A 13,503-nucleotide genomic window follows, 5' to 3' on the forward strand; every position below is an offset into this window, starting at 1 on the left:
CAACTTACAGCCAGTTTCCAGCAGCTGTCTGTGGCAGATATCTCAAGAAGAATAGACAATAAGAACATGATAAACGCAATTAAAACTACACACACACAGCCACCAGAGGCTCTTGATGGAGGATTTTTCTGTATATTTTTCTAATTGTTTTTTAACACATATAGATCCCCCCCTCCCCCCATTTACTGTAAGGTGAAGCAGAAAATAAGATTTCCCTCGTGTCCCCTTCGCACATGCAGTGGTTCCACAGCTTTCTGCAGTTTTCTCTTGTGGCTCAGGAAGCTGGAGCTCCTCACTCTGTGTATAAACATGAATCCTTACTTGCCCTTCTCTATCTTAACCAATACATCTTTTTAGACATTAGGGGACAGAAAGTACAGATTAGAAATATGGATTATTCAAATTACATGGACTCTTACTGTAGATAATGAGGCTTTCTGCTTTCTTTGTTAATCCCAAGAATTCCTAGCATTTGTTTATGCTGTCAACTGAGAACTGAGTAACATTTTTACAGACCTACTTCTATTTTATTGAGGAGCTAAGTATCTGATAGGTAGGACATCGAGTAGAAAACAGCCTGAAGTCACCCTTGCTAACCCACAGAACTCATTTCTCCATACACCTTCAGAACAGAGTCTTCAAAAGTTGTGGCAGTCATATTTTCTGGAAAAATCCCTTCGCCCAGGATTCTTCTCCTGGGAAGCTGAGAGGCCTCGGAGAAAAAGGAAAACAATAATTATCTGATTTGCTTCTCCTGTGTTTTGCTGCTTTGGAATGTGCTTGGACGTTGTTTATCCAACTGGTGATTGTTTCATTGCTTTCCTGTGAATTTTTTGACTCTTTGGCCAATCAGGGCCAGGCTGTGTCGGGACTCTGGAGAGAGTCACGAGTTTTCATTATTATCTTTTTAGCCTTCTGTAAGTATCCTTTCTGTATTCTTTAGTATAGTTTAGTTTAGGGGTCTTTGATATAATATAGTATCATAAAATAATAAATTTGCCTTCTGAGAACATGGAGTCAGCTTCATCATTCCTTCCTGCCACGGGGCACCCCGCAAATACAATAAAAAGTTGCCTGTTAGCAGCTCTGAAAATCTGAATAGAGTTGTCATAATGGAGATATTTCCATAAAAAATGACAGGTGGAGAAGGAAAAGTCTCCCTGGGTTGAAAACCTGTAAGAGGAGCTGCCCTGCGACCCACGGAGGAAACACCCAAGGGCTTCCAGCACTCAGAGCCATGTGGATGCTTTACTGAGGAGAGGACACAGGACAGAAACACAACTGGGAGTGTTTATGGCAGTACAGAGTGAAACTTCAGCTGTGCTGCCCTCTTCTGTGTACCAGATAAGAAAAAAGGGACAGGGAATGTTTAATGTATTTTTTTACACAAATGCCTTCAGTTCTGTGTCCAAACGTGCATTTGCAAGGCTGAGAATTCCTGAATATGACGTGAGGCTCCTGGTGGGGACCAGTGGGGACAGAATCAAACAGAGCCACCCATCTGCTTCAGGTGACAAAGCTGGTTCTTGTCTCCCTGGAGGGGAAACACCATTTTCCTTACATTTCAATAAATGAAACCTTGAAACAGGGACAGAAAATTACAGTCACAGGGGAGACTTAGGAATTTGAATTGGAAAATCTTTGTACTTCTTTATAAACCACTGCAGAATTTATGGTGTCTTTTCCTGTGGTGGGTGGAATCACCCATGTAAAGCGTGTGGGAATTTGGATGTGAGAGATATTATCATTTCTTCCAGGAAAAACTCGGAATTTGTCCAGTTGGAATGTGCTGAGTTTGGCAAATTCCACATTTGCACCATAGCAGTAAAAGGAGTCTCTGCTTCTTTTGAATGCCACATTTCCTGCTTTGCCTCTGCTGCTGTAAGACATTTTAGTAAAAAAACCTTCACAATTCTAATTGTAGAGTTATACTAGAATTAAAATAATTCTCTTTTTAATTTTTTTTCATTTTAAATTGACAAATTTCTTTCTGGTTCTATTCTTGAGAAATTACGTAATTTTTATAACCATAATATGCTTCATTATGCACCACTCTCTCAAAAAAATATAAAATGGTCAGTGTTTAGGCTCATGATTAAATACAGAGAGCAAGCACGGGCCTAGACTGAGGCAAGAGAATGGTATGCAGCGTGTTTCTTATATAAAGGGGCTTATAGGCAGTAGACTTGAAAAATGTTACAGTGTGAAAGCAAATGCAGATCTTAATTTAAAGGCCAGCCCTAACTAGATAAATCTGAATCAAAACCCCAGTGCTAGGAGTCTGTCAGTCCTCGAGACAAAACTGCAAAATCATGATGGGTATCAATGACATCCTGCACCCAAACCAGTTACAGTGAAGCAGGTAAGAAATAACTTTATTTCCCTGTTCATCTTCCCAGAGGCAAACCCCCACATTTGGGGAATAGCAGCATACTGGAGTCTTCAGTGAGGCTTTCACCTCAGCTCACCCGGGCATCCTGAGCTGCCAATCACCCTGGGAAAGTGACAGGGAGCGATTGCTCAGCTCCCAGCCTGGCGTGTCTCAGGCATGAAGGGTTGCCAGTCTGAGGGTTTTTTTGACAGGCACATTAAAATGTAAACCTTTGGCCTTTAGGCACTTCATTTCCCAAGTCATCAAAGCTACTTATATTCAGGGAAAGACTCAGTGATCATCCCATTCTCTGGTGCTAATGGCAGCACACTGGCTGCTTTTCATGGCATTTTTCCATGTCACAGTTTTGGAAACGAGATCAGAATCAGGCCTCAACATTCTTTTCCCTCCTCTACACTTACTCACAGCAGTAATTAACGTGAACCAGGCAAATGTTGCCTTGGCATCAGACTCTTATGTTAAAACATCAAGTGTGTGTCAGTCAGTCTCTGCCTGCTCATGTACCCCCAGCCGTGGGGTGAAATGGTCTTTATTCAACAGTGAATGTCATAGAAGAATATGACATACACAGTAAATTGCTTTGCTGCAAAGCCTTTCTTTCACACTCAGCCCTTTCTTTCATATCTTTACAAGGGTTATAAATTTGCATCACTCCTCTGTTCAAGCACACCAGCTCCACCAGAATCATTCAGATGAATCTACAGCCTTCTAAGGTAACAGCAGCTCGTAGCTAGGCAACAAAAAAGAATATAGTATTTTTCAGGAAGGAGGATTTTTCTAGATGATCTCATACAGATGCAGTGCTTTTTTGCCATATAAGAAGAAAATGTTTAATTGGAGAAATGAGTCTGTCATCCTGGCACCATCAAGCCATGTTGATGTATAGGCTTCCCTTGATTAGCTGTGACAGAAAATAACAATGCATTTTATACTGTTCCTATTTATTTCTCCATATCTATTACATATTTGTGAGGTTTTTCTACAAAGACTAAAGCCACGAACGATTTTATGGCAAATTTCATTAACCATCACCCAGATTAAAATGGAATGCTTCAATAATTACCAAGTCAGCTGAAGTAAAGTGTATCTCAGTTCAGCTGAAATTGTGTCAGCTCTAAAAAAAAAAAAAAAAAAAAAAAAAAAAAGCTTTTATGAATGGAAAAGACAGCCTGTTGTAAGAACAGTCCATCGCTCTATGTAGGGACAGAGCTGCTGTGGATGTTACACACTGATTTTTTGGTCGTGGAGAGATTTGGTCAAGCGCAAGCGGAAAAACCGGTATGATGCAGCAGGATGGTGCTGAGGGCGATGAGCCCGGCCCAAGGGGCTGGCAGAGGTGCCCGGGCAGTGTCTGTGCCCGGGGCTGGCCGTGCCCTGCCGCAGCCGCCAGGGCGGGCGGGACGCGCTCCCCGCTGCGCGACCTGCGGCTCCCGGCGCGGAGCGCAGCTCCACCTGCCGGGCCCGGCCCGCCCGGGGACCATCCCCGCCCCCGGGGACCATCCCCGCCCCCGGGGACCATCCCCGCCCCCGGGGACCATCCCCGCCCCCGGGGACCATCCCCGCCCCCGGGGACCATCCCCGCCCCCGCTTCCCCATCCCCGCTCCCATTTCCCCATCCCCGCCCCCGCTTCCCCATCCCCGCTCCCATTCCCCGTCCCCGCTCCCATTTCCCCATCCCCGCCCCCGCTTCCCCATCCCCGCTCCCATTCCCCATCCCCGCCCCCGCTTCCCCATCCCCGCTCCCATTCCCCGTCCCCATTCCCCGCATTCCCTGCCCTCGGCTGCCCGGGTGTGTTCGGTCTCTCGGTGCCGTCACGCAGCGAGCCCGCGGCGCTGCCCAGCGGGGTTTGCCGGGCTGGGCTGGCCCGGAGAGCTGCGGGAAGCCCGGCCCGATCCCGGCCCGATCCCGGCCCGAGCTGCGCCGGCTCTGCCCGCCCGGGCTCCCTGCGGGGCTCCAGTGGCGAGCGCTTTTCCTGGAGCAGAGCTGCCTGCGGCTGATCAGGGCCATTACATCACAGCCTTGGCAGCTCTCCTCTCCTTGGCATCTTGTTTTATTTGTGTATTCCAGAGCCTGCTCTGTGGGCTGGCTTTCACTCTTCCCAGCTGGACCAAGGCGCGGTTTGAGTCTCGCCCATCCCGGCGAAGCGGGGATTGCCCAGGGAGCCACGCCGGCCGGAGAGAAAACACAATTCCTTTGTAGCCAGGGAAAGAAAGACTCGGTCAGGATTAAGAGGCTGAAGCCCGCAGGGCAGTAGGATGTCAGAGGAAGGTGCACCGGCTTCATAAGGCTCCCAGCAAAATTCCTGCCGTTTTAGGGATTAGCAGAATATATTGCAAGGGCTAATCTGATTTGATGCATTACCTGATGTGAACAGAATTTGCATCTAAGCTGCAGTGTTTATTTATTCAGCCATAAAGTGCAGAAAACCAGTTAATTGTGTGACTTGGTAACTGCATAGGTACTTCTGTGCAGCCACGGGCTTAAACTACAGATGAACTGAACTGTGTGCACCCAAACGACACATGCACTTAAAGGAAGGCAGGTATGACTGAAATTAAAGTTGATACATTTACTTTTTGTTTGTAAAAATAAATTCAATCTCTTGTTTTAGTCAGAATGGCCCGATATTGTCCTTACAAACAAAGACCAATGTGACAAAACTTCATCACTTCAATGCTAAAAATATAATCCAGAGTATGACCTCAGTTAAAGGTCTTAAGTTTTCAGGATCAGACCTAAAATGGTAAGTGGAAAGGGGAAGAAATTTTTTAAACAACAGCTCCTGTTTCAGGCTTCCAGTCAATTTTGTCATTAGTAAGAGCTTTACTAAAGAATTTGACAGGCTCTTTACAATGTTGACTTATGTTTCAAAAAGCCCAGTGCATAAATGTGTTGTTATGAAAATAAGTCAGTACAAATTTGAAGAGGAACAATTTATGTGACTCAGTCCTAATTATTTTCTTTCTGCCTAAAAAGCACTTGGTTGGTTTCATTAAATAAGTTGGCTGCAGTGTTAGTGAAACTGTTTTCTGATTTTCAGTAATAAAAACTAGTTTTGCTGTATTAAAACTGTTAGGGAAAAAGAACGGAATCTATTGGCATTAATTGTTTTTCTCTGCAAGCATTTCAGATTATGTCATTTTTTTTGTCGTTTTGCAGGGGAAATAAAAAGTGTTTTGCTGTTTAGATACCTCCATAATCCTTAGGCAGAGCGTGTGCCAGCTCTCCCATTAGCAAAGAGGGGAAATCAAGCTTTAAGGGTTAAGCAAGCTCCTGACGACCTCCTGAGGTTATTCCAGTCAAAGCCACGTGTGGCACATCTGATGAGAACCCAGATGGAGCTAATTCGAGTAGATTCGGGGGAAAAGTGCTGACAAACCACCATCTCGGAGTTACACCGAAATGACGGGGTGGGGCAGCTCCAGGAGGTTTGGCAGGGATGCCTCGCCGGTCACCGGGTGCTGCTCGGCTCAGCAGGGACACAGCTGTGCCCAAACTCTGCGGCCGCTGCACTTAGAGCTGGCTCTTTGTCAGCCTAAATCGTGGGGTTCATGGGGTTTATCAGCGGCTGTCCTGATCCTCCTGCTGTGCGTGAGCCACCTCAGTGGGGCAGCAGTGCCCTGCAGCAGCACAGGGCACTCGGGATGTGCCACACCCGGGCAGGGAGGGCAGGGGCCAGGCTGGGACTCGGGAACCTCCCCCCAGGCAGGCAGCCCGCAGGGAAGGAGGAGGGCAGGGAGCTGCTCAACACGAGGTGATGGGAGCTCACTTCTTCCCTGCCAGGGGAAGGACAGAGCCCCGTGTGAGGGCAGGGGCAGCACAGGGAGGTGAGGCACATCCCTGCCCCTTCTCTCTCTCTCTTCCCAAAGGTCCCTGGCAGCAGCTGCTCCTCATTCCAGGTCATTTTTTTCCCACGGATTTAGTGGAAATTTACTTCTGGCCTGTTCTCTCCCTCCTGTGCTGCTCTGGAAGCTGAGCCAGAGCAGGAAGCAGAGTCTGTCTGAGCTCCTGTTCAAGAACCTTGCTGAATGAAGGGTGCAAGTGCTGCAGTGAGGGGCTGCAAGGCAGCAAACTGATGAGATGGCTAATAAATAAGAGACCCCGAGCAGTGGTGGAATGAAACTGGGAGCAGGGTTCCATCCACCCTAAGAACCAGGGTGTTCATCACTGCAGGCAGTGCTGTTCCCTAGATCCACAAAAGAAAAGTTAAGGAAGATAACTTGTGCGCAGCAGGATGCAAAAGCTCTTTTAGAGGTAGGACATAATAAATGTAGGAGTTGATAATAAGAGAGGTGAAAAGGTCTCAGAGCGTGACAATGTCTTCTGTAGCTACTGAAGTGTGTTGGACAAAATGAGGGCTCTCTGCTGTTTGTGCATTTTGTAAAAATGCCCTGTATTTTTAGCATTTTGTGGAATGAAAATTTTATGTGCTATTAAATGTTGCTGGCAAATGGCTTTGAGATCAGCAAACTCAAACACAGCTCAACTTTCCCTACTTTGGTTCTCTTTGCTGTTACTTAGTAACATCAGAGAGATTTTACTACAAACTTTTCTTTTGCCTATGGAAAAACCTTGACTCTGCCCCTTCAGTCTGTATTTATGCCAAACAGCACATTTGGTAAAGGAAGGGAAAGTGGTCCAGTTCTCTGCTTGACAGGCCAAAGGGAAATGCTTTTAACAGATATAAAAAAAACCTGTAAAAAACAGAGTTTATAAATCAAAGCTCCAGAGGGAGATCTTTGTCAAAGCCCTCTATTGACGCAGACACATCACTCCTGAGCGTGGCCAGAATGCTGAAATAGCTTTTATTAATTAACATTTCCAGTGTGGCACACACACTGCTCCACCCCAGGCCACCAGCAGTGATGCCATGCAAGGGTGAAGCTCTTCCAGGGACAGCTCAGCTGCATCTTTGGACACAAAGCTGCTGGGCTGCTCCCCTGCCACTGCTGAACCTGGGGGTGCAGGGCTGCAGCAGGCTCAGACGCTGCACCAGAGCAGGGACAGGGGATCCTGCTCCACCCCGAGGGGCTGCCTCGGTCCGAGGGCTCAAACACACCCAGAGCAGGGACAGCACAGCCAGCTGCCCTGGGAGCACGCCGGGAGTGAGGAATGCCAGCCAGCTGCCCTGGGAGCACACCAGGAGTGGGGAATGCCAGCCAGCCACCCCTGGGAGCACACCGGGAGTGGGGAATGCCATCCAGCTCTCCTGCCTGCACACTGGGAGAGGGGAATGCCAGCCAGCCACCCCTGGGAGCACACCAGGAGTGGGGAATGCCAGCCAGCTGTCTTGGGAGCACACTGGGAGTGGGGAATGCCAGCCAGCTCTCCTGCCTGCACACTGGGAGAGGGGAATGCCATCCAGCCACCCCTGGAAGACTCTGCCCAGAGCTCAGGAATGCAAAGCAGATGTCTCCTCCTGGCATTTTTCCTGGACTTGAATGAGGCTGTTTGTATTCAACACAGCTGCTCCAAAGGGTCATCGTTTCTCATGGAATGTGTCCTATTACAAAGCATTCCAGAGGCTACATTTAGGGGTGGAGTTTTGCAATAATAAACATCTGAGAAGAAATATTTCTAACAAATTAGTGTTTTGTTCTTCCACTTTGTCTCCATGCAATAGCAACCAGCTAATAATGATCGTCAAAAGCAGGATGGAAGGTTTTCACCAGCACTGGTGGCACATTATCAGCAAGCACAGAGCTGAAGGAGCCTGGACAGGAGGGCCTGGGGCCTTCAGCAAAGCACTGGGGTTGGTTCTATGATAAACACAACACCCACATCACTTAAACAAACACACCAGATCTAAAGTAACCAGATTCTCCACCCCTAAAGAGCAGAAGTCAGACCTCTGCTTTGAGAACCCACAGCAGAACCCCCTTACTGAAAAGTCATCCCCCAACTATTAACTACAAACACAAACCATCAAACACATTCTGTTGCTTCTCTGAGAAGGTAAGTGAGCCCAAGTGCACCCCAGGGCTGCTGTGCACAGTGTGTATCACGAGGCAAGTGCCAACATCCCAATAAATTATTTAACACTAGTATTATGTAGTGGTGAAAGCCAAGCAGAGAGCTCCAGCAAAGCACCGTTTACTGATCCCTTCTCTGTTGGGAGCGCAGGTTGAAGCAATCTGTTGGCAGCTTAGTCATCCTCCTGTTTTCCCCCTGGCACGTACTTGCGTTTCTTTCTTCCCCAAAATCTGGGGGCAAAAATTATTTTCTTTTTTAAAAGCCACTAAAAACCAGAAAACAAAATCAAACCAGCCAAGCGTGGTGCCCAGGAGCTGCCTGCACGCATCACCATGGCTGGAGTTTCATCTGTGCTGCACATGCTGGCAATGTCAGAACCAATCAGTTCAGTGATTCAACAAGAGAGGCAGAGCAAAGCTGGGTCCTTCTGTTCCTTGCCCAGTACTGAGATTACATAAATACTGTCTTTATTTGCAGTTTCATTCTTACATGCCAGCAGTGCCTCTGAGCCAAATGAGCAGGCTGAGCTGCTGCAGCGTCGCCCTGCTGCAGCCCTGTGCAGAGGGAGGCTCAGCTCTGCCCTGGGAAGGTCTGGCTCTGTCCCTCTCCTGCTTTGCTGTGTGGCTTTGGATGCCACATTGGAGCACTGGACTGGACTGGACTGCCAGGCTGAGCTTGACACAATGTCCATAAGCCTCACCCTTTTCAAACCCTCCCGGGGAAAATGCTACTGGAGAACAAAGCACTGCCATCAAACTGGTGAGCACAAGCTATATTTTTATAAGGTATATTTGTTATTTTCCAGATAACTGATGACAAAGAAGGCAACATTGTAATGGGTGTATGTACCAAAATACCCAACAGGATTTCTGAACAGGTTGTTATTTTTCCATGTGGTCCAGGACTAGAGACATCCTTTACAAAAATTCAGATTAATTCTTAATGAGTTCTTCTATTGTCAATGTCTGCCAAAGACAACAGCTTAGTGAATGCCACAGTTCCCAAACCAGAAGCATAGGCTGGGTTTTAGCATTCAATCTCAAGGCATTTAGAGCAAAACTTGTGCTTTAGCTGTCAAACACTGCCAGGACAGCCTCTCAGCAGAGCCTGCTGGGCTGCTCATACTGAGAACTGGTAAGGACACCTGTATTGCAGGTGCACAAATAAAACCTCCTTCAAAGATACTGCATTTCCTACCACAATGAAGCAGTAATGAAAAATAAATCATGTTTTACACAGGTCTAAAGAGCCCTCCACATCTGGCTAATCTAAGGTAAGATAATTAAAACCAGACACATGATTTGGAAGTGTGGACACTTACTGCTAAATGTCCTCCAGCTTTGCACACACCAGCTCGTACAACTTGTGATGTCTGAAAGTAAAACTGTATTAACAGTCTGAAACTGTCACCGGAATGTAAAGATTTTAATTAAAAGTTATCTTGGTGTACTTGTGAAGTCCCGTGTGAAAAATCCACTTCTAAAATGCAGCTTATAACTTATTTTTAGTAGTGAGAAACCAGTTAAAAACAGCTTGAAAAAAATTTTTAATGGAAAATTGTGCCTATGCAATGACTCATACAATTAAGAAGCCAATCTTTACTGTATTTTTGTAGCTGTCTGTAAGCATAGTATTTTTTAAAAGAGCCAAGAAATATTTCCTTAAGAGAATTTAAGTGATTTTATTTTGCTCACAGTTTTATGTAAATTGTAACATCACCACTTATATACAAAATTAGTTTAGTAGATCAGAACACCGATGATTTCCTCACCAGGCAATCACGACCGGGCAGACAAACACTGATTCACCACTTCCAGCAGGTGAGAGTTCTCCAGAGCAGCCGCCACCCGTTCCTTATCAGCGAGCTGTTTATTAACTGTGGGACAAAGCCACGGGAAGCCATCGGCACGCTGGCACTCGGCGTGCTCGGCTGCCAGGCTGCTGCAGCTGTGGGGATGCCAGGGGCGCCCCGGGGCTCTGTCTCAGGGCAGAGCCACCCTGTCACAGCAGCTGGGCAGGAGCTGCTCCGCAGGTGTGACACAAGAAATCCCCGTTTCCTCCCCTTTTCCAAGTGCTCCGGCACATGATCAGTGACGGTCTGAGAGCACAGGCTGCCTGAGGAGATGTTTAAAGAACACTGCAGCCAATCTAAGAGACTCCCACGTTCCTGTTGTGGAACATCCCCCAGAATCTGACGCACAGAGAGCTCCAGACCTGAGCAGCTGCTCTGCAGCTGTGGGAATCTCCCTCCTCGCTAATGTTCAAGATTATAACAAATACGAAGACAACACAAGCCTTACCTGCGTGCTCAGAGGCATGTGTTCCTGGCGTGATATGAACATCCAGCTGAAACAGCAGCCCACAAGAAACAGGGGACAAATTCAACAAAACATTGGCAGATTAAGTTCAAACTAATAAAAATGAAATAGTAACAAAAAGAAGGGAGAAAGGATATTCTTGCCACTAGCAGTTACTCTACAAAATGGAATAAAACAGTTGTCTAAAACTGCAGAGTGTTCTGCATTTGCACGTGCCTAAGCCTGCTCCAGACAAGGCTGAGAGCTGCCCTCCTGCCGTGCAGTGATTCCCCCCAGAACCCCTGGCCCAGGACAAGAGCCCCCTGACACCCCCCAGGCCTGGGTGCTGGTATTTCACCCTCTCTGCTTCCTGCAGTGTCCCTCACACAAAAAACAAAAAAACTCTAGTTATTTTTCACTGCAAGCTGGTTAGCTTTTTTATTTTCCCTGTTTTTTAAAAAAAAATTTCCGAACACAATCCCTGACTATTGCTTTGATCCCCACCTTGAACCTCTCGGGCAGCGAGCGGAGCAGTTTGACCTTGATGGAGAGGCCGATGAGGGTGGCCATGCTGCAGTGCGGGATGGTGGGCGTGAACTCCACCGACACCGTGCTCTCGGCATCGTTCACCTGCGGGGACACAGCTGCTCACACCCGAACCCCAGCCTGGCGGGGCACGCTCCCTGACACTTCCCAGTGCTGTGGTCAGGCACTACTATAAACACAGCTACATATGGTAAAATACTATGAATATATTTAAATATCATAAAGTATTAGATATCGTTAATATATAAATATTAAGTTAAACATATATAGTATATTATATTATACATATTATAGTATAATCTAATTATTATACTATATTATATAATTATATATAATTATATAATATAGTATAATATATAATTATAACTATTAATTATAATGTTATATTATATAACTATTATATTATATATAACTATATAACTATTATATTATAATATAATATTATATAACTATAATATTATAACTATATAATTATAACTATTCTAAATGTATTTAAATACTATATATTTAAATATTATATATTATTCAAGATATATAATTCAATATAAACTTATTAGTTTTATATATTATATATTATTATATTTATTATATTATTATAGTTAATATACATTATCAAACAATATAGTATTATGTATTGTTTAACATCTAATTGATATTGTATTATATATTATTAAATATTTGTATATTTTATTAATTTTTATTATTATATTATATTATTTTATATTATATTATTATATTAATTATCGGACGGCTGAGGCAGCACATCCCGGCGGGATCTCACTTTCACTCTCATTTGCTCGACGACGTTCAGCTCCTCCAGGGTGAGCGGGTGCTCGGGGTCATTGATGGAGCGGATGAGATGTGCGCGTTAAGGAAAGCGCTGCTGCCCACCGCTGCCCGCCCCGGCCCTGCTCTGCTCTGCCCGGCCCTGCCCTGCCCGGCCCTGCCCGGCCCTGCCCTGCCCGGCCCTGCCGTGCCCGCCGCTCCCGCAGGATATCGAAGATCTCCCGGTCGTCGATGGCGTCGGGCAGCTCATCGTCCTCCTCGCGGGCGGTCACGGGGCGCTCCCCGGAGCGGCGGTAGATGAGCGGGTTCGCGTTCTCCAGCGGAGCCGCGCCCGGGCCCGGGCCCACCATGGCGGCACCGGCACCGGAACCAGCCCGGAGCGGAATCGGCGCCGCGCGCGCGGGGCGGGAGCGGGAGCGGGGCGGGAACGGGGCGGGAGCGGGGCGGGAACGGGGCGGGAGCGGGGCGGGAACGGGGCGGGAGCGGAAGCGGGAGCGGGGCGGGAACGGGAACGGGAGCGGGGCGGGAGCGGGAGCGGGGCGGGAACGGGGCGGGAGCGGGGCGGGAGCGGGGCGGGAACGGGAGCGGGAGCGGGGCGGGAACGGGGCGGGAGCGGGGCGGGAGCGGGAGCGGGGCGGGGCGGGAACGGGGCGGGAGCGGGGCGGGAGCGGGAGCGGGGCGGGAACGGGGCGGGAGCGGGGCGGGAACGGGGCGGGAGCGGGAGCGGGGCGGGTCCTCGGGCGCGTCCCGGGGCTGTTGGGCTTCCCCCTGGCCGCAAACTCCGGTTGGAAGCGAATGGAGTCGGCGGCACAGCGTCCGCCTGGGCTCCGGGCAGGGCCTGGCGCTGCCGAGGATGCTCCGGTGCAATTGTTTATCTCATCTGTTCCCTGCTTTAAAAAGTCAAACAAAAGAACCTCACGCAAATTTAAACTGGGGCGGTAGAGTGTATACTTTGGCTTCATACACCCCTCTAAAAGGAGGTTAAGGCAAGAATTAACTAATTTGTTTTTCTTCTTTGTTTGTCGTTACTTTCTTTGTAATCTAGTCCCGGTTGTTGGGGGTGGGGTGGGGCGGGTTAGGGGTTTTTGTTGCTTTGTTTAGCTGATAATTGTGTTGTTTTAAGGGGGATTTAAAGGACTTTATGGCATTTAAGCTCTGCAGTCTGTTCGGACTTGTCCTGTTTTCTCTGCCGGTGGCGCTGACAGCCGCTGCCTCAGCCGCGATCGCGCTCCCGCTGCGGCTGCCGGGCGGCGCTGGGGCCGCTGCCGGGGCCGGGGGAGGCCCTCCCGCCCTGCGACGGGGTGGCGCCGGGGCTGTGCCGGTGATCGGGGCTGTGCCGGTGATCGGGGCTGTGTCGCCAGTCAGGGGCTGTGTCGCTCATCAGGGGCTGTGTCGCCAGTCAGGGGCTGTGTCGGTGATCGGGGCTGTGTCGCCAGTCAGGGGCTGTGGCGGCTCTCGGGGCTGTGTCGCCAGTCAGGGGCTGTGTCGCTCGTCAGGGTCTGTGTCGC

General features: G+C 48.2%; 1 protein-coding gene across 1 annotated transcript; it reads right to left on the reverse strand.

The window, feature by feature from the left end:
• Nucleotides 1–10,022: 10,022 nt before the first annotated feature.
• On the reverse strand, nucleotides 10,023–12,414 carry CIAO2B (cytosolic iron-sulfur assembly component 2B). Its single transcript, XM_038148499.1, has 5 exons — nucleotides 12,207–12,414; nucleotides 11,991–12,070; nucleotides 11,168–11,293; nucleotides 10,667–10,712; nucleotides 10,023–10,242 (listed from the first exon to the last, which is right to left on the reverse strand). Exons 1-5 carry the CDS (start codon nucleotides 12,343–12,345, stop codon nucleotides 10,145–10,147), a joined length of 489 nt encoding a protein of 162 aa, XP_038004427.1. The 5' UTR covers nucleotides 12,346–12,414; the 3' UTR covers nucleotides 10,023–10,144.
• Nucleotides 12,415–13,503: the final 1,089 nt, after the last annotated feature.

Source organism: Motacilla alba, chromosome 11 (assembly GCF_015832195.1).
Source record: "Motacilla alba alba isolate MOTALB_02 chromosome 11, Motacilla_alba_V1.0_pri, whole genome shotgun sequence".
In the NCBI taxonomy this organism is placed as follows: Eukaryota; Metazoa; Chordata; class Aves; order Passeriformes; family Motacillidae; genus Motacilla; species Motacilla alba.